Below are 26333 nucleotides of genomic sequence, written 5' to 3' on the forward strand. Positions count from 1 at the left end.
TTTGGAGTTCTTTGAGAGCTTCATTGTCTTCTATTTCTGTGCCATCTATCAATAAAATCTTAGATCCGTATATATTCCTTTCATTTGCTGTAATAAAGAAGTGTTTTTTTTATAAAATGGTTACAATTAACATAAACAAAAAATATACAGCAATAACTTTAATGAGAACCTACGGATGGTTGGAACATATTACAATTATTATTACAATAAATTATAATATTTTAGCATAACAGCGAGGGGCGTTGTGTCTAAGAAACTTTTTATAATCAAAGAAACGTCCCATGATTCGGTCAAGTTGTGTTCAAATGTATGGGGAAGACAAACAAATTATAGCCAGCATTCAATGAATGTAGTATGATACCTTTGGGTATGGTGCTTTACGCACACAGTGTCCCATCCCGTCCCCCTGACGCAACCCCCCCTTTTAGCATGAAATATGTCCCGGTTGACGGTTTTTTTTTAATTTTTGAGATAAGTATTAGAGTTAGGAATAAAGTGTCAAGGTAAGAAATAATCCTTAATAAATTTTAAACAAAAAAGGTAACATGCAACTTTTTGGTAAGACTCACCATATTCATGTATTAACTAGAGATGCCACGAATATTCGGCAACTATTCGGTATTCGGCAAAGTGGCCGTATAATATAAATATCTGTTGCACCTTCCTAAAAAGAAAAATTACACAAAAAAAGAGTCAAAAACTAGGTATAATTAATATTTAAAATGTATTCTTGGAAAGTAGTTAAATACGAAGGCACGTGTTACGAGCATTTGTTAATTACAAAATATTTTATTTTTATCATGGGTCTGATTTAATTGACTCTAACTACATTCATTAATTCTGTTCAACATATAAAATAAATCTTAGCAAACGTTGTGCTTTGTTGGCGAACAGTTTTCATAATAATTGTGACTCAAAATGGTCGCATGTCATGCCGATTATTCGGTATTCGGCCGAGAGAGGGGCCGAATATTCGGTATTCGGCCAAATTTACTATTCGGGGCATCTCTAGTATTAACTTCTTGAAGTTCAATATAACATAGTACGTGATAGTACTGAAAGAAATATTATACGGAGAATAAGCTTGCAAGTTTATTCTCCGTGTAAGATTTCTTTCAGTACCAATGTTCACCAGTAGCAATGTGTTATGTTAAAGGAAAAAATGGAAAAAAAATAATATGGGTTAGCACATTGTTACGTGAGTTCTCAAGATGTAATCGTCTTTCGGTAGATGTCGCTATACGCCACCCCAAAGGCGTGTATACATAAAGGAATGGAAAGATTTGCGATGTCCTGGTAGGCTTCCGTAGCTCAATTGGTTAAGAGCAACACACGGATTGTGGAGGATGCGGGTCCAAGTCTTGCCGGAAGCGTAACTTTTTCCATTTTTTCCTTTAATATAAAATTTGGAATATCGCTCGCAGACGATCTATTTGTTAAAAAATTGATTCAAAGAGATAATATAGAACTGGAGACTAGGATATTTGATATTTCCAAATATTAAGCTTAAGAAAAAACAAGGAAAGTCTTCCTTATACATTTCAGCGCCTTTCAAAACATCCTCTAGGCCGGCATTCGGCAACCTGCGGCCCGCGGGCCGCATGCGGCTCGTGAAACTGTCACTTGCGGCCTGCGTGCCTCTCTGGCTATGTAATATTGAGAAACGACAATGTCTGATAAAGTCATAAATATTAACAAAGTGCGGCCCGCGTCAACTCACTCGTCGTTAACTACGCTACTAAAACTACGCAAAAAAGGGTTGCCGACCACTGCTCTAGGCTAAAGACACCACCTTTTGCAACTGGGTGATTCTTAAATTGTGACCAAAAAATTTTTTTTTTCATAAACGTTTTTATTTTTCACATAGTATTACATATATCAAAAGTACATACAAAAAGCAATTTTTTGATTCATATGGTCAAGCTTAATACCCTCAGGAAAGGTAAATAAAATGAGTACATAAACACGGTTGTGACAAAGTGTCCCTCAGACGTGACATTTCGGCATTATGGTGGCCAACTCGGATATTTTGATTTATATAGTTATTTTAACATAGCCTCTAAGTCACTCCTATGACTACGACAAACCTAATGACAGCTCAGACGTTGAAATCCGTCAAACTATAAAGGCTGTAGAGTGTGACAAAGAATTCGATACACATCATACATACATACAAGCGAAAAACATTTTTTTTGCTTTGGCGGTCGGGCAATAATAGCAAATGATCTGTAGCTAATAAAAATGCATTTCTGAAAAGTGCATGTGCCTCTAAATTAATCAAACGAATTAAGAGTGACACGACCACGTGTCTATATGTCACGAACGTGGGCTCAAAAGTCCGTGGTGGTGACAGATTTTTGAGGCCACGGTCGTGATAATTTGGAACATGTTCAATATTACATAAACATTTCCTTTGATTTTGCAAATGTTAAATAATTAGCTTAATCTGCGATGTATGAGGTATATCTTATGTTACAAACAATAACGTGAAACTGTAACTTACTTTTCAAACTCTAACACGGCGGTGACGCGTTAAGGTTGACCGTTTTTTCAAATGAACACAAATAAATAATTTTCGACAAAACTTCTCCCTTCAGCCATTTGTAAACCTGCCAACAACACAGTGTTGCTGTTCTAAAAAAACTTTAATAAGGCTGCCAGTACTAAAGATAATTTTCTACCGAGTACCGCATGTTTATATTACCACGCGCGGTGGTGACCTGAAAACTAATCACAAAATGTATGTTGTTTAAAATTATATAAAATCGTTATAAATCCTTACAATTTTTAAACAGTGTTGTAGAACAAGGATTAGTGTTTTATATTTGATATAAATTATTGCAAAATCACTTCATATTTTTTCAAAAAAAAATCAAATATCACAAAATCTGGGGAAGTCACACTACACGGTCCGTGACATTTCGCACTTGTTATTTTTTTTTTATATGTTTCTAATACTCTTAGGACAATACATTTAGGTTGACCTAAAACTAGAGGTAAATTGCTAAGTATATTGATATAGAGTTTACTTATTTTCACAAAAATACATGCTATTCTTACAAAAAATGCATAAGAATAAGAATTACCCAACTATCCAATTCTTTACGTATTTTTTTAAGTCGGTAATATTGTTCCATAGTGTTTATATATTTCTTGATTTAATTGTACTTATGTAATATTGTGGCCTGTGATTAGGATTTTGACTACCTACTTTTTTTATGTGTAACTATAATTAAAACCTAAATACTAACTATACATTAAGTGCACGCCTTTACGATTAAGATATTTTACTCCATGTGGCAGTGGTGGAACAAACCTTTTCACTTAAGTGCACTCTGTTACCCAAGATATACTGCAATATTATAGCTTTACTTTAAGATGAGTTGGCCATCACCCTTGTGAGGCTGAAGGTCGGCGTTTAGTTCCCCACTTAAATAGAAAACTACCTCCTTTCGGACTCGGTATATATGCCGGAACTCTTCGTCTGGCATATCAAAGGGGTTTGTGTTTGTAACGGCTCTCAGAGTTCTGCGCTAAATTTTACGTCTATAATTCTCTTCCGCAGCAGCCGCGAAAGAAAGAAATAAAATCTTGACATCCCTGCAAAGAAAATAGACTGCTCTCAATAAAATCATAGAAAAACTTGTTGTCGTGTCGGCCCTGAGAAAGGCCGTTTTGCTAGAGTTAGGGAGAACAAAAACTCCACAGAGGCAGAGATCCCCAATATCTAAACTGTGGCCCAATACCTAAACTGTGGCCCTATGTACACTGTGAGGTCGGGCAGTATCACAGGTTTGGCCACTAGTGACCGAGTTACTTAAATTTAAATTAAGTAATCGTCTGACAGATTCGTCGTTAGAGACCGCTCCAATTTTATTTTCTGCATACGTTACACTCGACTTAAATTTCGAGATGAGACCTTTTCTTTTTTCCCCAATTTAAAATATCCAGCTTTGCAATCGAATAAATCACTGTGATGGGCTTTTTCTTGCAGTTCTGATAAAAAGTAATTAATATCGAAGTCTTCGTCCACAAATAAGTTAAAATTCGCACTTGTTCTCTTTCTCAATAACAAGATCATCACTACGGAAACCAAAAATATTAAAGATGGCTAATAACTGAGCATGAACTACGAGTACAACTACGTAAATATGCCACTAAACTCACTCGTTTATATCATTAGACAATAGTGATGCAAGACTGTTATCAAAATCTATTTCCAATGTAACTTACATATATTTATTTCACGTGTTTAATCATTACCGTTTCTAAATAAAATTATATCAAAAATTACGTTTCTTAGTGGTTACCTCGCTTTACAAACCGAAAATATTCTTTGATAAATTAAAAAAAAAATGGATGCTTTCGGAAACATTGGGGTTTGAAAAAAAAAGCATTTTTTATTTTGGAATCCGTTTACTTAGAGAACTGCAATGGCGAATGGCCATAAATTACCATATATTCTATGAAAATAGTAATATATTTTTAATTTTCAATTTTGAAATTTAATTATGGATTTTATTTCAATAAAATCAATTCTTTATATTTCAGAAAGTACCCTATACCATTTATGACAATTTAAATAGTTATTTACGATACAAGTGCGGAAAAGGGGAAATTCGAAACGAGTGGCGATAAATTAAAATACGACCGAAGTGAGTGTTTTAAATCGACACGAGTTGCAAATTACCTATTCGCACGTGTATCGTACAACGTTTTTTAATACAAAGTATAATATACTTCTTTGGATAAACATCCATACTGGGGCACAATCTTTTAAATATGGTAAGTCTAATGCCCATAGAATTTTAAAAGTATTTGAAACAGCTTTACAAATGCTGGGAAATGTGTACCTGATGTCTTCAGAGATTAATAAATCATACTGCGTAACATCCTGCCAACAAGCCCCAACAGCAACCAAATATGGAAGAACAGGCAATTTTTTTTCCTGCAATCATGCAATGTGGCCTTCCGTTCACAGAAGTGGCTTTGAATGTCCGATGTAGATGTTACCAAGCTTAAAAACGCGTTGCTCACTTCCAATCTAGAAGGATTCCACGGTCTTCTGGTTCCTTTTACGGGAACAGTGTGCATTTGCTTCAATAATGGAGGAACTGATAGAAAAGTAGCTATGGTTGCCTGTTCTAATCTTCTCCCGCTGCAAAAATAATTAATACTTTAGTAATAGTTAACGGTTACTTAAAGTTTATATTGAGTAAAATTCGTCATCTCCTCTATCTATTCTATAGTATTGCACTTCCAGCTGGCGTTAAAAAAATCCACCCCGTATAAAATACTTCTACAGTACATAACTATGGTCCTATTTTCCCGCACTAGTGCGTAAAATAGCATTTTTCGTGCGTATGTCTAAAGTTTAAAGGGCCATATGTACTGTAAAACGTAAATAACTATTTCGGTTTGTATTCTTTTTCTTTATCGATTGCCGCATGATTCATCGTTGGCCGCGAAAAAATTATATTTCCATAGTGAAGCCCATGGTGGGGACTACCCAAAAAGTTTAGGTAGGTATACCATATCATCATTCTCCTGGCGCATACCCTATTTGGGGTCGGCCCTCCTGATACTTGATCGCCACTTGTTGCGTGCTTTAGTCTACCATACTCCATACAAATATGTTATATGCTTTTTATTTTGTAAAGTAAACAAAATCAAAAATAATGATAAGATGATCAATATAATGACACAAAAAAGTGCTATGATTGATATTTTTATTTTATTCATCTCGAAAGCCATACTCGTTGTTGTAGTTATTAAAAGACCAACAGAGATTTGCAGTCGCTGCGCTTTTAACTCGCCCTCTGGATCCGATTGACATACGACATGGATACGAAATTATGAAAATAACTTGATTATACGATCTGGCAGCCCTGCACTCGAGCAGAGTGGTTAAACTTGAAACATTGTTGAAGTGGCGGAATAAATTCGAGTACTCTATCTATAGGAAAATAGATCAAATTGCACTATTTCTGGTAATATGTTGGATAAGAATGTTATGCTGACTGTTTGCAGTGGAACGCGATCTTGTCCTACTTTCTTTGTGAAGCGTCGTACAGCTATAATTTCGTAAATAGAGCTCAGTTTACCGTAGGTATAGATACTTGTTTCAAATGTTAGGTGGAACCAAATCTTATAATGCCAGTCTTCTCAATTTGTGTTGCGCTTATGTATGCCTTGATTTTATTTAGTTCTAAAAACGCAAAGTTATTTGCCGTGTTGTAATGTTTAAAAGATAGGTACTGCAACTTTATTTGCATTTACTCTCTGAATTCCCGTCACACCTTTTATGTCATTCGTAAATACATGGTTTAAATAAATAGGGCTTTTATTCCCTAGCCTGTCCTTCGGGTCAATGTGTTCCAGGAACACTTTAAAATTAGGGGCCGGCAGCAAAATCTGTTCGATACTGTTTTGCTGGCTATGGTGTGTTACTTCTGTAGTGATTGTTGGAGCTGGACACAGTCGGGTATGCCATTTCAAAGGTAGCTCGAGCCCGATGAGGTTTCCGAAGTGAAGTTGAGTGTTTTCTTCATTGTCGAGCCATATTTGTATCTTGTTTAAATCTTCAATCGAGCTTAAAGGCAGATTGATGTCGCCAGGTAAAGAAGTCTTGGTAAGTGGCGTGAATGATGACAATCTTAATAAAATGGTCGTTTTGTGTAGTTTCTAAGTGTGTATCTCCAGAGTCCGACCGTCGTATTTAATTTCGGCTTGTCCTATTTTGTGGGTCGCTTGTTTTGTAATACGGTCCTCGGTGGGGCTCGGTTCCACCCCTGTCTCTTTTTCGATGCCTTCGACCAAATGTTGATGTTCTTCGTTTTCGAAGTCAATGAATGACATTTCATGTTCCTCCTCAGCCGTAAATTGTTCTTCCCTGCTTGCTTCCTGCGCTTCTGCAGGGGTGCTTTGTGCAGGTGAGGGGGCCACACTACCATCCTCCGGCTTCGACTTCTCTTCATCTTCCTTCATCTTCGGTTTGCCTGTGTTTGTGGCGTCGCCTTTTGTTGCAGTTACCCTTTGCGAGCCTCTCTGGGTTTTCGCCAGTAGTGCGGCAGGTCTTTGCTGGTGCCCCTGCTGGTCCCTGCTGTGGGGGTCTTGTTGTCCGACATTTCCTGTGGTAGGAGTTTAGCTCACGCTGATTGTATTGATATTGAGATTTCGAAGTTTAAGTTTCACATTTTTTCTTTTTTAGGGTTCCGTACCCAAAAGGTAAAACGGGACCGTATTACTAAGACTTCGCTGTCCGTCCGTCCGTCCGTCCGTCCGTCCGTCCGTCTGTCTGTCACCAGGCTGTATCTCACGAACCGTGATAGCTAGACAGTTGAAATTTTCACAGATGATGTATTTCTGTTGCCGCTATAACAACAAATACTAAAAACAGAATAAAATAAAGATTTAAATGGGGCTCCCATACAACAAACGTGATTTTTGACCAAAGTTAAGCAACGTCGGGCGTGGTCAGTACTTGGATGGGTGACCGTTTTTTTTTTTTTGCATTTTTTTTCCGTTTTTTTTTTTATTATGGTACGGAACCCTTCGTGCGCGAGTCCGACTCGCACTTGCCCGGTTTTTTTTTCAAATTCCATTACAGAGGAGCTAATGACTCCCTTCTGGATCACTTGTAAAGGTAATCTGTAGTTACTTGAGTGAACTGCTAGATCATGACCCTAAAAACCCGCCAAATGTTCTGTGTATTGATCATTTTTCTTTGCATGCAATTGAAACATCGTGGCTATGTGGTGCCTTAAGCCGGTATATGTAATCATTTTAGGATTGCTTAACTTGTACATATTTTTTATTCTGTTGAGGCATTTTCCACCATCAAATGGGCGAGAGGTAAGTGGTCTACCAAAAGTAAAGGATTCTTCTCGCCAACTCCAACCAATTTCCGACTAACAACAATAAGGTCTATATTTCTCCGCATCTGTTTTGTTAGCAGTACGGGAACTGAGCGAGTCCGTTTTCCAGGGATCATAAAGACGTCTAACTGTTCAATATTGATATTTATGGTATATTATTTCAATTGTTATGAAATAAAGGAGACATTTAACAATATGGTCAAAACTTAATAAACTAAAACCCGTTCTGAGCCATGCCGGGTCCAAAGGTCCCCATCACTCTAGCAGCGTTACCCCGCTGTATGGCGATGGAGACCTGTTGGACAAGGCATGACTCAGAGCGGGGGTTATTCCCCTTCTCCCTGAGGCGCTCGCCAAGCTCTCTGAAGAGCTCACGTGCCTCCCGTCCCCAGGGCCCGGCTGTCTCGACAGCGACGGGCACGAAGTCGTAGGTGGCTCCCAAAGCAGAGTATTTTTGTCGCTTCTCTTTGACGGCAGTCTCTGCCGCCAAGCCTGCCGACTTAGCGGTGTGTCCTACATGGGATGCAGCAAATGTACTCACACAAGTTGCATCCCATATAAGACACCGCCCTCTCTACTGTTCAATTGCTTCTTTTTCTTCTTGTGATAATAGCTCAATAACTTTGGCGGGTGTTTCTTCTTCCTTCCTGTTTAAATAAAAATAAAGTTCAGCACTATCTCCAGCCCTTTTTTTATCCTATATCCTATATGGGCAATTAGGAGCGGAACTAAAAAATTTACGTAGATGGCGACACAAGCGACCCTGCTCTATTGCGTTTGTTAGCTCTGGCTGTCAGAAGTAATTTCGGAAATTCTCGATATTTATAGCAAAAATGTATTCATTTATGACTGTGGTGCAGTTAAAAAATGAATTGCGACAGAGAAATGCATCTGTAACTGGTAAAAAAGCTGATTTGATCGAAAGGTACGCAAAAACAATATTTGAGGTTATGAATAATAAATTAGCTTTTATATGGTTATTTGCTTTATTAATGCTACGCCTTTTGTTCTAGATTGGAAGCGTATGACCGAAACTTTAATTTTGGTGCAGACCCTGGTCCTAGTGAAGATCCTAGGTACGAGTGCCCGCCTGTGTCGTGCTTTAAGGATATTAATGCCGATTCGCCCATTCCACCTTTAGATAGGCACGAAATTCAGGCATATTTTGAAAAATTTAATGCCCAGAATAAAGGCAAAGATATGTACGAGTCTCGTTGCCTGCTAACCGCTAGATATGCTTCGGTCGGGGCGAGTACTTACTTTCAAGGGCAGTGTAAAGCCCAAATGAAGAAAGTTACTTACATAGTGAATGTAAAAGTGTCTAAAGAAGGTAATATCGAACAGGCCAACTGCGAGTGTGCTGCTGGCAGTGGTATTGAAGCTCATTGCAAGCATGTGTCTGTTTTATTATGTGCAGTGGAAGATACGTGCCGAACTAAGACCATTATGGTACATCAAGTGACAACACAAAAGCTGATGACGTTCAAAAGACCTCATAAGGTATTTTATAGGTCGCCTATTCAGGCACAAAATTTACCAATGAGCAGGCCAAGAAAACAAGCTGTAAATTTTAACCCACTCAAGAGAGAGGATATGATGGAGAATTATCAAGATTATGTCCACAATTTGGCCATCAACTTTGGGAAGTCAACAATGCCCATACTCCAAACAATTAAACCAGCGAATCCTTATGCTATCGAGTGGGATCATAGCAACTACACCAACCGTAATGAAAAAGAATTGTTGCTAGAACGGTTACTTTTAAAAAATGTGACGCCGGAGCAAATAGTGAATACAGAAAAAGCTACTAAGGTGCAGGATAAGTCAAAAGAATGGCACAACCTTCGTTGTTGCAGGGTAACTGCCAGCAACTTTCATGTAGCTTGCCATGCTACAACAGGCAAGGATCATTTGATTCAGAGAATAATGAATCCAAGGGCTATTCACACTAGAGCTATCACTCATGGTAAAATCCATGAAAGCACCGCTATAGCTAAATATGAAGAATACTTTGGATTAAAAGTAGAGAAAAGTGGACTGCACATATCTGAGGAGTTTCCGTTCCTGGCAGCTTCACCAGATGGTCTCTTAGGCGATGAGACAGTCATTGAAGTTAAATGTCCCTATGCTGCAAGATATATGCCTATAACTGCTGTCACAGTTCCATACCTTGAAAGTATTGTAGGCAAACTGCATTTGAAAAGAAACCATCCATATTTTTATCAGATACAGGGACAGCTATATTGCTCCAAAAGAAAGTATTGTAATTTAATAATATATACTTTTAAAGAAATTCAAGTCATCTTTTTGCAGCGAGATGATTGCTTCATTAATGAAATGGTTACAAAACTAGTAATTTTTTTTGAAAATCATTTAAAACCAGAAATAATAAATAAATATTATTACAGAAATTATGATTTAATAAAACCATAAAATAATATTTTTGTTTTATTTATTTTCCGTGTCAACTAAACTTAACACAATTATTTATAAAATAAAAATAAAAATAAAATAAAATTTATTCAGTAAGTAGGCCACAAGGGCACTTTTACACGTCGTACTAAACAGAAAAAAAAGAAAATGAACCTAAATCTACCACCGATTCCACCCTACACCTCTGACCCGAGAAGAACCGGCCAAGAAACTCGGCGGGACTTATTTTTTCAAAACAGTACAATGATACTTAAAGACTATATTAAGATACTTTCACTGTTCTGTGAGAAAACATATCAAACTACTTTAAGAGACAAATCACAGCTATCAACAAAGAACGCGCCAAAAAAATAAAAGAGTGAAATTAAACTGCAAAAATTTAAGTAGGTGCTTTGCTTACCGTTTGATATACTTTCTTCCCTGAACTGTGTCCTTTACCATAAATTACAAATTTAAAAAGAGATTATTCTCTTTTAGAATGAAATCAAACTTACAGAATTGTATTAAAAAAAAAAACCCTTAGAGATGTAAAAGGTCTCCAAGTGTCCTATATTCTAGATAAAAACTAAAGATAAAATTATGTATAACTAGCACCGAATGAAATGTCTCTCCACGCCAAATTAATCTCAATATATTCATAATGTGTTACTACATAAATATGGAACCACAGTAAGCTAAAACAGACCAGTCTTCACAAACAGCACCCGTTCACGAGTATGACGCGTATCTCAGCCATCGCCTCCCTCAACCTTTCTTTGGGAAAGTGGCGACCCGATCAACGTCGCCACCATAAGCAAAGACTTTTCAGCGAGCATGACATGTTCAAGCTGGCGGGCTCTATTTATAATAAAAGCTAAACACGTTTAGGCTGGTGAGACTTCACATTTTGTGCTTATTTTGTATGATTACATACATGTCGTCACAACCTAATTAATAACTATACATTACTGTCACATAGAGATGTAAAGGTTATTTGTCGTAAACCAGTTAACTACGGTGGATAGTGCATTGTTAATACTGTCGTAGTTAATTGCTTTTCTGTCTACCTTGAACAACAGAGATGTGTCATCAGCAAACAAGACTATATCATGTTTATCTTGTACAAGTTTCGGTAGATCATTAATGTAAACCAAGAACAGAAACGGGCCAAGTATTGAGCCTTGAGGCACTCCAAGTGCTACTGGGGAGCCGGCAGATTGAGTTCCATTAATAACCACTCGTTGTGTTCTATTCGATTATGCTTATTTCATTATGCTTTCTCTAAAATTACAACACATAGTACATATAAAAAATATTTTACCTGCAATTGGAATGTAACTGTGATCCAGATCACTTTTTAAAATCTTATATGTTTTAGTGAGGCCAATTAAGCGTTCAATGTGCACTCTTTTACTAGCTAGATTCCTATCTTTTAACACTGTTAAACCTGGTAACTGTGTTTTGCCCTTTAAAATAGTAGGTATATTTACAGCAACATTTTTGTGTGCAAACATGTCCTGAATATTAAATCCCCGATCTGCTAAAATGCAGTCACCACTTTCACATTTACTAATTAAATTACTTCTCTCCACTGTTTGCCTGTCACTGACCGACCCAGCATATGCAGGAGAGCAGTATGATAACAATCCCCCCGGTGTTCCTCCAACAAGAACTTTAAGAGTATTTGCATGCTTGTAGCTACTCCATGACGCTTGTTGAGACGTTGGGTTTTTAGGTTTCTGTACATGAAATTCGGTCCCATCTAAAATCACCCTTATATTCGCATTATAATTTTTAAAATGTTCCGGCATATAATAATGTACCAAGTCTTTGCTTGGCCATGTGTCGAGTTTTATCCATAGTTGATACATGAAATTTATCCAGGTAATAAATATATTTGACACTGTTGTAGTACTTACATTAAAAAATCTGCTTAGTTCAAAAATACATTTATTTTGTCTTAATTTCATTATTGTTAAAAAGAACTGATCTTCAGTACTGAGCAAAATAACAGAACTACCATAATACTGTATTTTATGGGCCATAGGACTCAAAGTTGAGTAAACAAAAAAGAACTTCCGGTAAGACTCGAAGCCTGTATAAAATTGAATTGCTTTATCATCATTTTTGAATCTATGTATTGTTCCAAATACATGTTCCATGTCAATTTGCGTCTCTTTAGATGAGAATTTAGGATTATTTAAAATAGGTACTGTAAAATCATTTATATTCGCACTGATTTCTATTTCACTAGCAACGTCCATGAAGATTGGCACTGTACTTTCTTGATTTATTGATGTTGGAGTTACAGTTTCTTCTACGTCCATGGAGTGGGGCACCATTCTTTCTTCATTAATTGATGGTTGGTGGCTTGTTGATGGGGTCACAGTCTCTTCAAACCGTAACTTTTTCTGAGACCTCATCTCAAGTCGCTGTTGCACTTGCTGTATCTAATCTTGAAATGTTGAATGAAAATACTGAAGGTACAGCAGTTTTCTTCAAGAATCTCGCTTTCGGCTCGTAATCTGAAAGAAAGTTACCATTGCTTTAAAGTTTCGTTGCTTGGCTATAGATCACGAAAATCGAAAATAAATTAAGTAACTTACTTGTGTATATACTTTGTCCGTAATAGTCATCTGATGTAAAATGCATGGAACATAATCGCGATGAGTCTTTTGCTTTAAAGTTTTTGATTCTTAACGCTTTCTCCCAAGCCTTTCTACGCTTTGGGTCTTTAGGGAAAGCGTGAACGCCTTTATTTTTGCAGTCTAAAGCACTACACAGGGCCATTTTAATAAGATATTACCCAATAATTGTAATCTCACGATGTAATTAACAAAAAATGTATAGGATTTGACAGATGACAAGTTGAGGTTAAGCAGTGTCGATTGTGCGATACCTGGCGGGATAAAACGGCAGTTTTTCTCCTAATTGTTACCTCACACACATTTTCGTAGTTCAAAACAGTGACATCTTCTTTTAGCTGTTTTGAATATTTTTTTTCTCATTCGTGTATTTTTTCAGTTATGATACGTATGTCTTCGTCAAGGGGCATTACTGTTTCTTTAGTCATCAAGTTTCGTTTCCGGATTTTTTCTCGATGAAATTTCCCATTCCCAGTTTATTTCTATAATCAATTTGAATTCGTCTAATTGTTTTTTTAGATATTCTTTATAAGTTTTACTTCCGTTACCCATTATCATTTCAGTGTATAAAATTTCAATGCAGCCTACTACACTGGGTCTCAGTCTAGACGGTTTGCTTATGGTTTCAACGAACCCAGTCTCCTCGTTGAAGCCGCACATATTTTTAACACAATGTATAAACGTCGTGTAATGTTGTGGTATAAATAGGTCGCTAAGCTCTCGTATAGAAGGATTTTCAATTTTCAAATGTTATACTAAGTTTCCTAAGTCGCGTAGCTTAGAACATATCGCTTTTCTACTGTCTCCTTCTTCTTTTTCATTAATCGTGAGCCATATGCCAAAATTAATGGTTCCGTTTTAACTAATGTGGAAATCTCGTCATTCCGCAACCGTGGCAAAATATGGTTTTTAACTTCCTGAGATGCTGCTGACAAATGGGGAATTATACTGATGCTATGGTTTGCTAGCACTCGTTTTTTGTAGGAATCCGGTAAGTTTTCCATGTTAAGGAGTCCTGAGCCGCAACTTTTATAATGTTTATAAAAATATTTTCGTTTAAAAGTTGCTAGACAATTTTTACACGTGGTAAAAGTAGAAGGGCCTGATAATGGACACGCCCCCTTTTTTAACGTTAGATTATGTAAGAAATTTTCTCTGTTGCGAAGGTCATCAGTTATTTGTCTTTTTCTCTGTTTTTGTACTTTTGGATCGGGATCATTGATTGACATGTACGTAATACTTCCGACTCATTTATGTGATGTTTCGAGGGCTTTCCTCAAATATTAAAACAACCTTTTTGTAAATGATAATATTAGAATCAGATAATATTTGCGTTTGTTTATGTGTATTTTAATGAGAATAAATACTTAGATCAAGCCAAGAGAAAACAGATAGTACCTGATAAATGTGTTTAGTAAATCAAATTGAAAATAATATACCACAAATTTAAAAATCGTCTTAATTAATTAAAATTCATTGTTAGCGAGCCTTATACATACTAAATAAGTGTAATATAGCCCTATTTGAAGCGGCGTCGTTCTGCAGTCTCCACTGCGGCCCGCCACCGCTGCTGGGCAGCCAGGAGCTCCGGCTGCTGAAGTGGCTGCCGTGGTTGCTCCGGCAGCAGCAGCGCCTTCTACAGCCGGAGCTGCGATACCCGTAGGCTGCGTTGCTCCGGCAGGTCAGGACGCTGTACCCGGCGGCCGGCTGCGTTGCTCCGGCAGGCCAGGACGCTGTACCCGGCGGCCGGCTGCGTTGCTCCGGCAGGTCAGGACGCTGTACCCGGCGGCCGGCTGCGTTGCTCCGGCAGGTCAGGACGCTGTAACCGGGCGGCCGGCTGCGTTGCTCCGGCAGGTCAGGACGCTGTAACCGGGCGGCCGGCTGCGTTGCTCCGGCAGGTCAGGACGCTTTAACCGGGCGGTTGGCTGCGTTGCTCCGGCAGGTCAGGACGCTGTACCCGGCGGCCGGCTGCATTGCTCCAGCAGGTCAGGACGCTGTAACCGGGCGGCTGGCTGCGTTGCTCCGGCAGGTCAGGACGCTGTACCCGGCGGCCGGCTGCGTTGCTCCGGCAGGTCAGGACGCTGTAACCCCGGCGGCTGGCTGCGTTGCTCCGGCAGGTCAGGACGCTGTAAACGGGCGGCAGCAATCAAATTGAGATCTGCGTTAATTGCAGTGGTCCTCATCTGGCTATATCAAAAAAATGTCCTATGAAGATTAAAAAACTATTAGGAAAGAAAAACAAAATTACTTATGCGAGTATCACAAGCCAGGTTTACATAATTTTCCTAATATTGTAATCAAAGAGCTTCATGTACCTGTTCAGAACTTGTTTCTTGATGTTCTTAATATATTATGGCTTAATTTAATTATTCCTGTACATATTGGGCCAGTCTGGGAGACGCATTTATGCGTTAGAGGGAGCAAGTGATATTGATATTTCATTCTACCGCATGGCTGCGTCCCTCGGACTGGCCTGCGTTGGCCCAATATGTACAGGCGCCTTTACGGGCCTTACGGCGGCTGGGGAGCCAGAGAGTAAAGAGGAAGAGCACAGATCAAATAATTTACAGCTTAAAGCTAATGTACGGCATAGGGGCTATTCATAAATTACGTCATTTCAAATTGGGGGGGTCTGGACATCGGATGATGGTAGCATGACGTAGGAGGAAACGGGGTCATTCGAAGCATGATTTTTGGGTGATTTTAGGGGGGGCGGGGTCAAAAATCCATGACGTAATTTAAGGACAGCCCCATAGACATAGACTAATTATATTTCCAACAATCATGACAAGAGACATCTATAACAGAGTCCTCTTTTTCTTGAATTTCTGCTGTAACCCGGTACATTTTGTTTTTGACTCGTTGTTCTGGAGTGATGCGGCATTGCACGTAACATGTATCGCCCTGTCGTCGGACTTCTACATATCCAACTGCACTTGATACGTATGAAGTTCGAGATGACAAGGCGGCTTTTGCACCTCGTATCCCAGCCAAATTATATTTATCGTTCGTTTGTGTGAACTCTAACATCATGGCAGTATCAACCCATGGCAAGTTGGTGCTACATGCCTGCACAAACCCATCTGAGGTCTTCATTTTTATGAGTCTTCACGAGTTCAAACACAAGTAAAAAGAAGCAGCGATGTCCGTATTTAATGCGATATTATCATGGAAAGAAGCATCAAAGTCCGTTGTAAAAGCCAAGTCGTCAAGTTTATCAAGCTGAGCAGGAAAAATATCGTGAAATAAGAAGACTGCGAAGAACCGTTAACACAGAAAAGTGAGAACTGACAATGTCATTTGAACATTTTTGACAGTACGGGACAACCGGATACAATAAATTTTTTATAGATTAAATATTGTCTCTGGTTGATTGTCTATAAGTGAGAACCGTTAACACAGAAAAGTGAGAACTGACAATGTCATTTGAACATTTTTGACAGTACGGGACAACCGGATACAATAAAAATTTTATAGATTAAATATCGTCTCTGGTTGATTGTCTATGTACGGACTATCTACGTCACATTTCCGGTTTACAGTTTTTCGCGTTTTTCTCAGGAATTAACGGATGAAAAAATATAATAACTGCCTTGTTACATACAGGAAGCATGTTTACCGAAATGGTTTTTGATTTAGCCACTTTACAAAATTTGAAATGTTGTCAATTGCATGACTTCAACACTCAGGTGGGAGGACAAATTATCACCGATTATAACTTTTGGCCCTTCAAGCGATTTTGCCCATGGTAAGACAATAGTCTTAAACCAGTCATCGAAGCAATTCATATCGAACTAACCCGACTTTGTTCGATTATACCTTGCATTCAGTGGTAAATTTTTGCACCACTGGGAACCATAAATGTTCAGCTTTATATACTACATAAGGCGGTAAGCATACTCCGTCGGCTGTAACGGTAAACATGATCGAAATAGAGGTTTTGATAGAGTTTAAAACGCGTTCAGGATGTTTGGTCCCACATTTAAAAGCAGTTTTTGACGAACCTGGATCATCACTTAAATTGGTTTCATCAAAATTAAGAATGATTTACTAGGAATGTCCTTAATCGATGACAAAATATGTGGACAATTCCACAACATTTTTAGCTCGCGCTCGCATAGAAAAGTTATGCCGCTCCAAAAAATTGCGAGCCCAACGCTCTCCGGGCATTTTCCCATTAAAAAGGTTTGTTCTGCCACTTTTTTTGTATATAATTATGCACCACCATGCGTAAATCTAACATTGACAGAGGACATCCGAATTTTCAGGAAACCTCTAATACGTCTGCAATGTGACTTTCGTCTTCTACTGACAACTCGTTAGGTCGACCGAAAGTCTACCTCTGTTTATTTTTGCAGTGTTTTAATATTTTTCGTTGAGGAATACCGAATTGTTTTTCAGCTTCATAGGAGGAAAGCGATTTGGTCTTAACTAAATCTACGGCCAGCTTTAGTGTTTCTTCAGAGTAATCGGCATATCGCCGAGCCCCAGCCTTTCTTCTGCTTTTCTTCCCCATATTTATAATGTGTCTGTAGGCAGAAGCAAATAAAAATCTCAATAACAAGGTATAATCACTAATTATTTTTTCCCCAGTCGTGGACGATTTCTATGTATTTAAGTATTTATTTATTATCCCCCTTATTCATAAACGTCACTCAAACCTACATAAGTTAAAATATGTTTTGTCACTTTCTAACAACCAAAAATCTCAAAGTGACAGATAGGAACAAAACATATTTTAACTACTTTAGGTTTAAGTGACGTTTATGGAATAAGGGGGTGTTTATACAATAGCGTATAATTGTGTATTATATACAGGTTGTAACAAAAACTTTAGAGATCCGTTCAAGGAATTATTCAGTATCGTGTTCTGATTAAAATAAAAAATTCTTGCTTTTTTTCAGATCACGATACTACCCTTAAACGGATCACCAGGTTTTAACAAGTATAAGTGACAACCCTAGCCCAGGCAAACTTGGAGCATGTTGTCCTAAAAAATATTTTACAATATTTTGCCTATCGTCTTGCTAGCTCTAAATGAGTATATTTATCAGGAAAAGTATATAAATCAACTAAATTAACATTATTACTCACCATATGAACACACTGCAAGTAGCTAACATAGGTATTTCCACAGTAATATCAAAAGTTTTGAAGACACCGCAAAAACCCGTGGTTACTTTGCAAACTTTGACAGCGACTGCTTCCAAAACTAGTAGTGTTGCCACAAAAAAACAAAAATGGGTTGCCAGATAAATCGAGTCGTTTCTCCTATTATTAGAAGTGAAAATGAGATAACGGTTTAGTAGAAATTTAAATTTTATCTAAACAGGCATTGTTGGAACGTGTTGGTAAAGTTTCAGCAGTTGACGGTATGAGGAGCTATGTAAAAAACTGCAAGAATTTTACCACCGCAAAATAAACCTTGCAGCGCACAGAGCGAGATTCATGGACAGGAAGCAAGAAGAAGGAGAAACGATAAAAGAATACCTGTTAGTTGTTCGCAAACTGGCTAAAGACTGCGATTTCAAGGATGTAGATGAACATTTAAAAGAAAGACTGTTGAATGGCGTCCACTACGAGACAATCAGATATGAAGTTTTGAAGATGGCCGATGCGACCCTTGCAAAGTTATCAGCAGTTGCGGAGACAGGAGAGATGGCTTTTAAAGTATCGGCCAAGCCAGTTGATGTGTTCAAGCTCTCAACAGATCGTGGGAAAGTGAGTCTACAGCCTCAAAAAAAGCGTCAACAACAACAGTCAAAGTGCCTGTGCTGCGGCAAGATAGGACATTGGAAGGATCAGTGCACCTTGCGTTTTAAGTACTGTTCGGAATGTGGCAAGAAGGGACACATTTTTAGGCTATGCCCCCTAAAGAAACCAAGCCCAACTGTGGTTTGCTCCGAAGAAAAAGAAGATGTTTGTGAAACCAATGAACTACATGATATGTATCAGACACTTTGTATATGTAACTTACTTCGGGATGTAAGTTATTTAAAAAAATACCACCTATGTTTTTAAAACTAAAAATTTAAGGGATTCCATTTGATTTTGAAGTGGACACAGGTTCAGATATAACTACAATAAATAAAGGTGACAGAAATAAATTTTCGGCATATTGGGCATATACTGCCGTCGACTTCCGGCTCTAGTTCCTTTATATGGGATCATCATTTCATCGATGCTAAACCGGCCTTCTTCCTCGATCTGCAAGCAGTTTTGGCAAACCTTTTCCATTACGGGCCGTATCTTAAAATAGCGATCGTCGTTCATGTCATGGCTGTTAACAAAGTGCAGAATTTTTCTTATATTTTCATACTTCTTCAGAGACATGACATCTGCAATCGGTGCGTACCTGTGCCCTTTAGAGTTTAGACCAGTAATCTATGTCGAGTGTGCAATGGCAAGCAAAGGTGTTCTATCTGTTCAGGTGAAAACATCTACAAAGAATGTAGCAATCCAATTGCGATCTCCTGCGTTAATTGCAGTGGTCCTCATCTGGCTATATCAGCTGGCCTTTACGGGCCGTACGGGCCTTACGGCGGCTGAGGAGCCAGAGAGTAAAGAGGAAGACCACAGATCAAATAATTTACAGCTAATGTACGGCATAGACATAGACTAATTATATTTCCAACATTTCTCATAACACTTTTTTTGGATAACTTAAAATTTCTTGTACCCCGATTTCGTAGGTGTCCTTACCTATCTAAACAAATGTCGTGCCAAATTTAGTACTGAGATTTCGCAGTAAAAACAATAATCCCTTCCACGAATAACTTTATGTTTTGGGGGTCGCGGATTTTCTTCAATATTAGTGGTACAATATTCTACTTGTTTTATCCTATGGTTAATAATGATACGGGTTTGATAAATTAATTGGAGAATTGCTGATGTGACTTAAATCACTATCAATATTATCAATAGCATTTTTTGATGTGAAATGTCTCTCACGAGAAGACTCCTGGATACGTTTGTCTAACAAGTTACCATCAGCATCAGTGGATAATTCGTCCGAGCTTGTCTGCAAAAGAAAAATCTGTGTTACCATCTCAAATGAAAGCATCCGCGGTGGTGTATTCGGGATCGCCTCATGCGGCCCGGGTTCGATCCCCCGGACACTACTACTAACACTTTATATCATCATGCTCGAGTATATGTTATTTTGTCAAAAATATGACATTCATGTTTAGTAGGTTATGTCCTACGTTACCAATATGAGAATCTAAGTAGCAGTGCCACAAGTTGCTATTGATTTTCTTTTGGTTTTGGTAGACTCTGGAGACAGCAGACTGACTTAAATTCAGCTGTTCAGCAACTTCACGCTGCTTAAGAGCGCTCTTACAAGAAAAGTCGAAATAATGCAAAATTGATGATACTAGTCGACGAAATTCAGGACTTTGCGCTCATTATTAGAAACAATGAGTACTTGTTCCAGTAAAAGCGTCTTCTTATCTTTATAAATATCGTTGTAAATATTAGAAAAAGGACTTATTAAATTAGTAATGATTTTTTTTCTGATGGTCGTTTCCGAAAAACCCCGTGAAGCACTGAATGGCGAGCTCTTATTTGGAAATGTTGAGAATTTTACTCTGCTAAACCTGGCTATTTTGTATTACTAATACCCTGTACTTTAGGCATATCAAACTATATTTTTCCTACATACCTTTGAGAAAGAGAAAATCAAAGTAAAACGAACTCGATTTTCTCTCCGAAACAAGTGTCAATTCCTACGAAAATCTACTTAATATCGAAGTCATTTTCATACTCAAGCAATCTGCAACGTTTGCTTATACTGTTGGTATACATTAGTGTTTATGAAATTCTACTATAATTTTTTGGCAATTTTTTGAAAACTACTCTATATTACCGATGACGCGCGCTGCGCCAGCTCAGTGCCGCGGCAGAGCTTGTAGAGGCAGGACGTGTGTCGGTCGGCTCCGCACATTTTCAACGGCGACGACGAGGTTTTTTATCATTGTGTGCGGCGGGCGCCGTGTAAAACGCTATACTGTGTGCGTGTAAACCGCAACGAGAGACTTTGATCCTAGCACTGTTTTTATAGTATTATAATTTATAATGGTACAGTTTAATAAACTACCGGACAGGATTAAAAATATTTGAAACGACCTGACATTCTATATGTATTTATTTGACTCAAGATAGTACTCAGGGTCTGATGATGGAGCCGGAAGGTGGTCACCGGTACCAATCAACCATGCAACTAAACCACTTCGTGTTTAGGCTCGTTTTATTCATCTCAACAAGATCTTTGACACAAGATAGTACTCAGGGTCTGATGATGGAGCCGGAAGGTGGTCACCGGTACCAATCAACCATGCAACTAAACCACTTCGTGTTTGGGCTCGTTTGATTCAGCTCAACAAGATCTTTGACTTAAGATAGTACTCAGGGTCTGATGATGGAGCCGGAAGGTGGTCACCAGTACCAATCAACAATGCAACTAAACCACTTCGTGTTTAGGCTCGTTTTATTCGTCTCAACAAGATCTTTGACTTAAGATAGTACTCAGGGTCTGATGATGGAGCCGGAAGGTGGTCACCGGTACCAATCAACCATGCAACTAAACCACTTCGTGTTTGGGCTCGTTTGATTCGTCTCAACAAGATCTTTGGCACAAGATAATACTCAGGGTCTGATGATGGAGCCGGAAGGTGGTCACCGGTACCAATCAACCATGCAACTAAACCACTTCGTGTTTAGGCTCGTTTGATTCGTCTCAACAAGATCTTTGACACAAGATAGTATTCAGGGTCTGATGATGGAGCCGGCAGGTGGTCACCGGTACCAATCAACCATGCCACTAAACCACTTCGTGTTTAGGCTCGTTTTATTCGTTTCTATAAGATCTTTGACACAAGATAGTACTCAGGGTCTGATGTTGGAGCCGGAAGGTGGTCACCGGTACCAATCAACCATGCAACTAAACCACTTCGTGTTTAGGCTCGTTTGATTCGTCTCAACAAGACCTTAGACACAAGATAGTACTCAGGATCTGATAATGGAGCTGGAAGGTGGCCACGGGTACCAGTCTACCATGTAACTGAACCACTTCGTGTTTGGGCTCGTTTGATTTGTCGCAACAAGATCTTTGACACAAGGTAGTACTGAGGGTCTGATGATGGATCCGGAAGGTGGTGACCGGTACCAATCAACCATGCAACTAAACCACTTCGTGTTTGGCTTCGTTCGATTCGTCGCAACAAGATCTTTGACACAAGTTAGTACTCAGGGTCTGATGATGGAGCTGGACTGTGGCCACGGGTACCAGTCTACCATGTAACTGAACCACTTCGTGTTTGGGCTCGTTTGATTCCTCGCAATAAGATGGTATATAGTTGACCGGTTGGTATCGGTGACCACCTTCCGGCTCCAACATCAGACCCTGAGTACTATCTTGTGTCAAAGATCTTGTTGAAACGAATAAAACGAGCCTAAACACGAAGTGGTTTAGTTGCATGGTTGATTGGTACCGGTGACCACCTTCCAGCTCCATCATCAGACTCTGAGTATCACCTATTAGTGTCAAAGATCTTGTTGAGACGAATCAAACGATCCTAAACACGATGTGGTTTAGTTGCATGGTTGATTGGTAATGGTACCTTCCAGCTCCATCATCAGACCCTGAGTACTGTCTTGTCTCAAAGATCTTGTTGAGACGAATCAAACGAGCCCAAACACGAAGTTGTTTAGTTACATGATAGACTGGTACCCGTGGCCACCTTCCAGCTCCATCATCAGACCCTGTGTATCTTCAGTGTCAAAGATCTTGTTGAGACGAATCAAACGAGCCTAATCATGTTACTACATGGTTGATTGGTATCCGTGACCACCTTAATCATCATCAGATCCTCAGTACCAGTTCGTTTTTAAACCCTCGTTGATACAAACTTTACAACCTATAGGTACCAAATGCAATGACGAAACATGTAAATAAGCGAGTAGGTACCTATAATTTCTTTCGAGTAATATACCTTCATAAGTACGAGTATGGGGCTATTCATAAATTACGTCGTTTCAAATGGGAGGAGTGGGGGGGGGGGGGGGTCTGGACATCGGATGATGGTAACATGACGTAGGAGGAAACAGATTCATCCGAAGCTTGATTTTTGGATGATTTGAGGGGTGGGGGGGGGGTCAAAAATCGTCAAAAATAGATGACGTAATTTATGAACAGCCCCTATGTACATTTGCACTGCATTTAGTATTTTCGTACTTACCAAATAACAGTTTTAGAACTTTAAAAGTTAAGTACAGTTAGTGTTGTTATGCTTGATTTCAATATGCTTCGCGAAGGATCAAGAATGTTTAATCCATCATTGTAGTGCGAGTGTGGTAGAAGGGATCGGCGTACTGAGCTCGCACGGCCTGCCGCAGCGCGTAAAATACCTAAACTCGCTCAACGCCGAAATGTAATAGCGCTCTTAAGGCCTTGATTCAGCAAGACGATGACTTGGCTGGCTTCAGTTTCTGTGGTGTCCATTTTATCCAGGTGATGCCAGTGAATAATTGCGTGAGATATGCACAGGTCAACTTCTGATAAGCGACTGATAAGAAATAACCGGTTAAATACTTTCAAAAAGGAGAACAAAAATAAAACTAGAGAAGGAATGTGTTTAAATATTATTTATTTTTAATCTTATGTTGCTTTTTGTCGTAAACGATGCGCTTTGTATTTTTTATATGCATTAACGTGCAAAGTATGCATTTTTAAAATATATTTTTCTTCAATTTTGCCATTTAAAATTCTGTTTATGATGTTACACCAGTTGTGTACCTGCAATTACTAAAAAAATTACTAAAGTCATAAAATATTTTTTTATAAATATTTTGGCTGGGATGTAAAAGTCATAAAATATTTATTTATTTATTAATATTTTATGACTTTTACATCCCAGCCAAGACAAGTTGCAGTGTGATTTTATTATAGCAATAATATTTATTTAATATTATTTGAATGGCATGCCGCGTTTAAATAAATGTGTATTATTTGGGCACATTCCCTATACCAACATACTATTCTCGAATTTGGGTTATTCAAATTGGCATTTTTCAATCTCTTGTCACTATGTTGAATGTATTCATGGATCCCTTGCTTTTCTTCTGTCGTATAACTTTTTGCACATTCATTACGGGGCTATTCATAAATTACGTCATTTCAAATTAGGGGGGGGGGGGGTCTGGACATCGGATGACGGTAGCATGAAGTAGGAGGAAATGGGGTCATTTGAAGCATGATTTTTGGATGATTATAGTGGGGGGGGGTATAAAAATCGATGACGTAATTTATGGACAGCCCCTACAGTATGCTTTTTTTTTGTTATTTTTCGGCATATGTATCCTGCCGTATACGCGGACGTTTGGACGTTCATTCTTTCAGTTACAATTTCTCTATAATTAATTTTGTCTTGACGGGACAAGGGGACTGAAGACGATGACGGCGTATTTAAATTTCTGGGCCAGTCTTCTTTCTCATCCTGAGGTCATGTTGTTAAGAACAGATTACTTAAATTAATTAGGGTTTCGCCGTCATCGTCTTCACAGTTGAGCCAAGATATTTGAGAGGACTATAGATTTAAAAGAATATATAAAAGTGTTTGCGTCGGGATTTACATTTCTGTAATTAATTGCTGTTATACGACCAAAGAAGTTTTCGATCGGATCCTCATTGACAAAACGAGGGTAAAAGTATTTGACTTTGTACGAGTATGTAGAAAATATAATATTTTTGACAATCCCAGGAAACTTTTTAATGTGGTTATCCACCCAAGCACGGAACGCGTACATGCCTTGGCTGGCCATTACGTATCGCCAGTTTGCTGTGAGTCTAAAAATGACATACTTTGCAATGTTCTTATATTAGCATTTAGCCAAAAATCCTTATGGCTTGATTGAAGTTTCTTTGACGGCACATAGTTTGCCTTTGCCTTGGCCTGGCGATCCATTGACGCTGTCAAAAAGCTCGCCAAAACACGAGACGACCGCAGCTGTCGTCTCTATCGTCTCTTGTGGACTGTTCACTCGTTTGTCTGAAAGAATAAATTGCTATCTACAATGATGCTAATAAAACTACATATGTAAACTACAAGTATTTTATAAGGTAAATGTACTGCTACAACTATACAGGGGTTAGATCTTTAAAACCCACCATACACCGGCTGCTTGTAGCTGTCCGACTGCTCCATGTGGTCCGTCTATGGGAGCCCAATACCATTGTGGCGAGTCTCCCCGCCACCACCATAACATATGTATCCGTAGTATATAGGTATAGGATAAGTTAGAGCCGACTGCGCTCGGCGCGTAAGATTAGTCTCATAGTAAACACCAACTAATGAACACGCATCTTTTAATTTATTTACCGTACCTTCTGATCCCATAGTAGTACCCAATTACATACATACTTACATACGGTAAAGATGAACACGCATCTTTTAATTTATTTACCGTACCTTCTGATCCCATAGTAGTACCCAATTACATACATACTTACATACGGTAAAGATGAACACGCATCTTTTAATTTATTTACCGTACCTTCTGATCCCATAGTAGTACCCAATTACTTTTAGCAAAGTCGAAAGCGCGGGAAGGTTTTCTAGTGGTGGCGGACACAAATCAAACAATCTTCCATGTCATGCACAATTATTATATTCATGGTATGGTATTATGATCACACAACGACTGTATTGTAAATTCGGAGTTGAAGATTAAAACATATTCTATTAATTTAATTTAGGACGACACAGGTATGACTTACAGCTATAGGCGGGATAAATGTAAAAAAGAGATTTAGTCTATGGTCACCCAGCTTTTTATAGAGAAGGAGCATAGACAAGAATGAAAAATGTATTTTTCTAACACTCCTCCTTATATGCTTCTGTAATAAAAAGCTCTGTGATATAACTACAGGTACATACATGTTAATAAAATAAAAAGGAAGAAGCAAAATTTCAAATGTGAATGAATGCACTAACATTCTATACATTTCAATTTTAAACCCTTTACAAAACATGTATGTTTTTCAATACACAGAGGCTTAGTAAATACGTCAGCAAGCACTATCTGTAGATAAATACACAACATTAATTATTATCCTGTATCGCAAATCAATATGCTAAGTTCTTTTATCATGGGAATATTCTAAGTCTAATAACAACTTATGAGCACTGTCATTAATATGTACATGATAACATCAAAATGTTTGTCAATTATTTCTGACAAGAAATTCTTAATAAAACAGATATCTTTACATACATGGCAATATACTCAAATTCACCAATTCATAACAGCCAGTATATCTGCGATCTGACAAGTCATCTGCCCAATCACTATCGGCATAAGCTACATTATCTAAATCATTATTTCTTTGAAAACAAAGACC

At 38.4% G+C, this 26333-nt stretch overlaps 2 protein-coding genes across 2 annotated transcripts in view; both read left to right on the top strand.

Annotated features, from left to right (window-relative positions):
* Nucleotides 1–26333, top strand: part of LOC134794744 (uncharacterized) — a 339323-nt gene that overhangs the window by 271028 nt on the left and 41962 nt on the right. The gene's annotated exons all lie outside the window — the stretch shown is intronic.
* LOC134795009 (uncharacterized) lies at nt 8602–13194 on the top strand. Its single transcript, XM_063766862.1, has 2 exons — nt 8602–8802; nt 8891–13194. Exons 1-2 carry the CDS (start codon nt 8711–8713, stop codon nt 10308–10310), a joined length of 1512 nt encoding a protein of 503 aa, XP_063622932.1. The 5' UTR covers nt 8602–8710; the 3' UTR covers nt 10311–13194.

Source organism: Cydia splendana, chromosome 11, assembly GCF_910591565.1.
Source record: "Cydia splendana chromosome 11, ilCydSple1.2, whole genome shotgun sequence".
NCBI lineage: Eukaryota > Metazoa > Arthropoda > Insecta > Lepidoptera > Tortricidae > Cydia > Cydia splendana.

What these genes read in the sequence shown, in the direction of transcription:
- LOC134795009 (XM_063766862.1), top strand. Translation starts at nt 8,711, where the DNA reads ATGTATTCATTTATGACTGTGGTGCAGTTAAAAAATGAATTGCGACAG. An exon ending in AAAGCTGATTTGATCGAAAG is followed by an intron (nt 8,803 to 8,890) that starts GTACGCAAAAAC and finishes CTTTTGTTCTAG; the next exon opens with ATTGGAAGCGTATGACCGAA.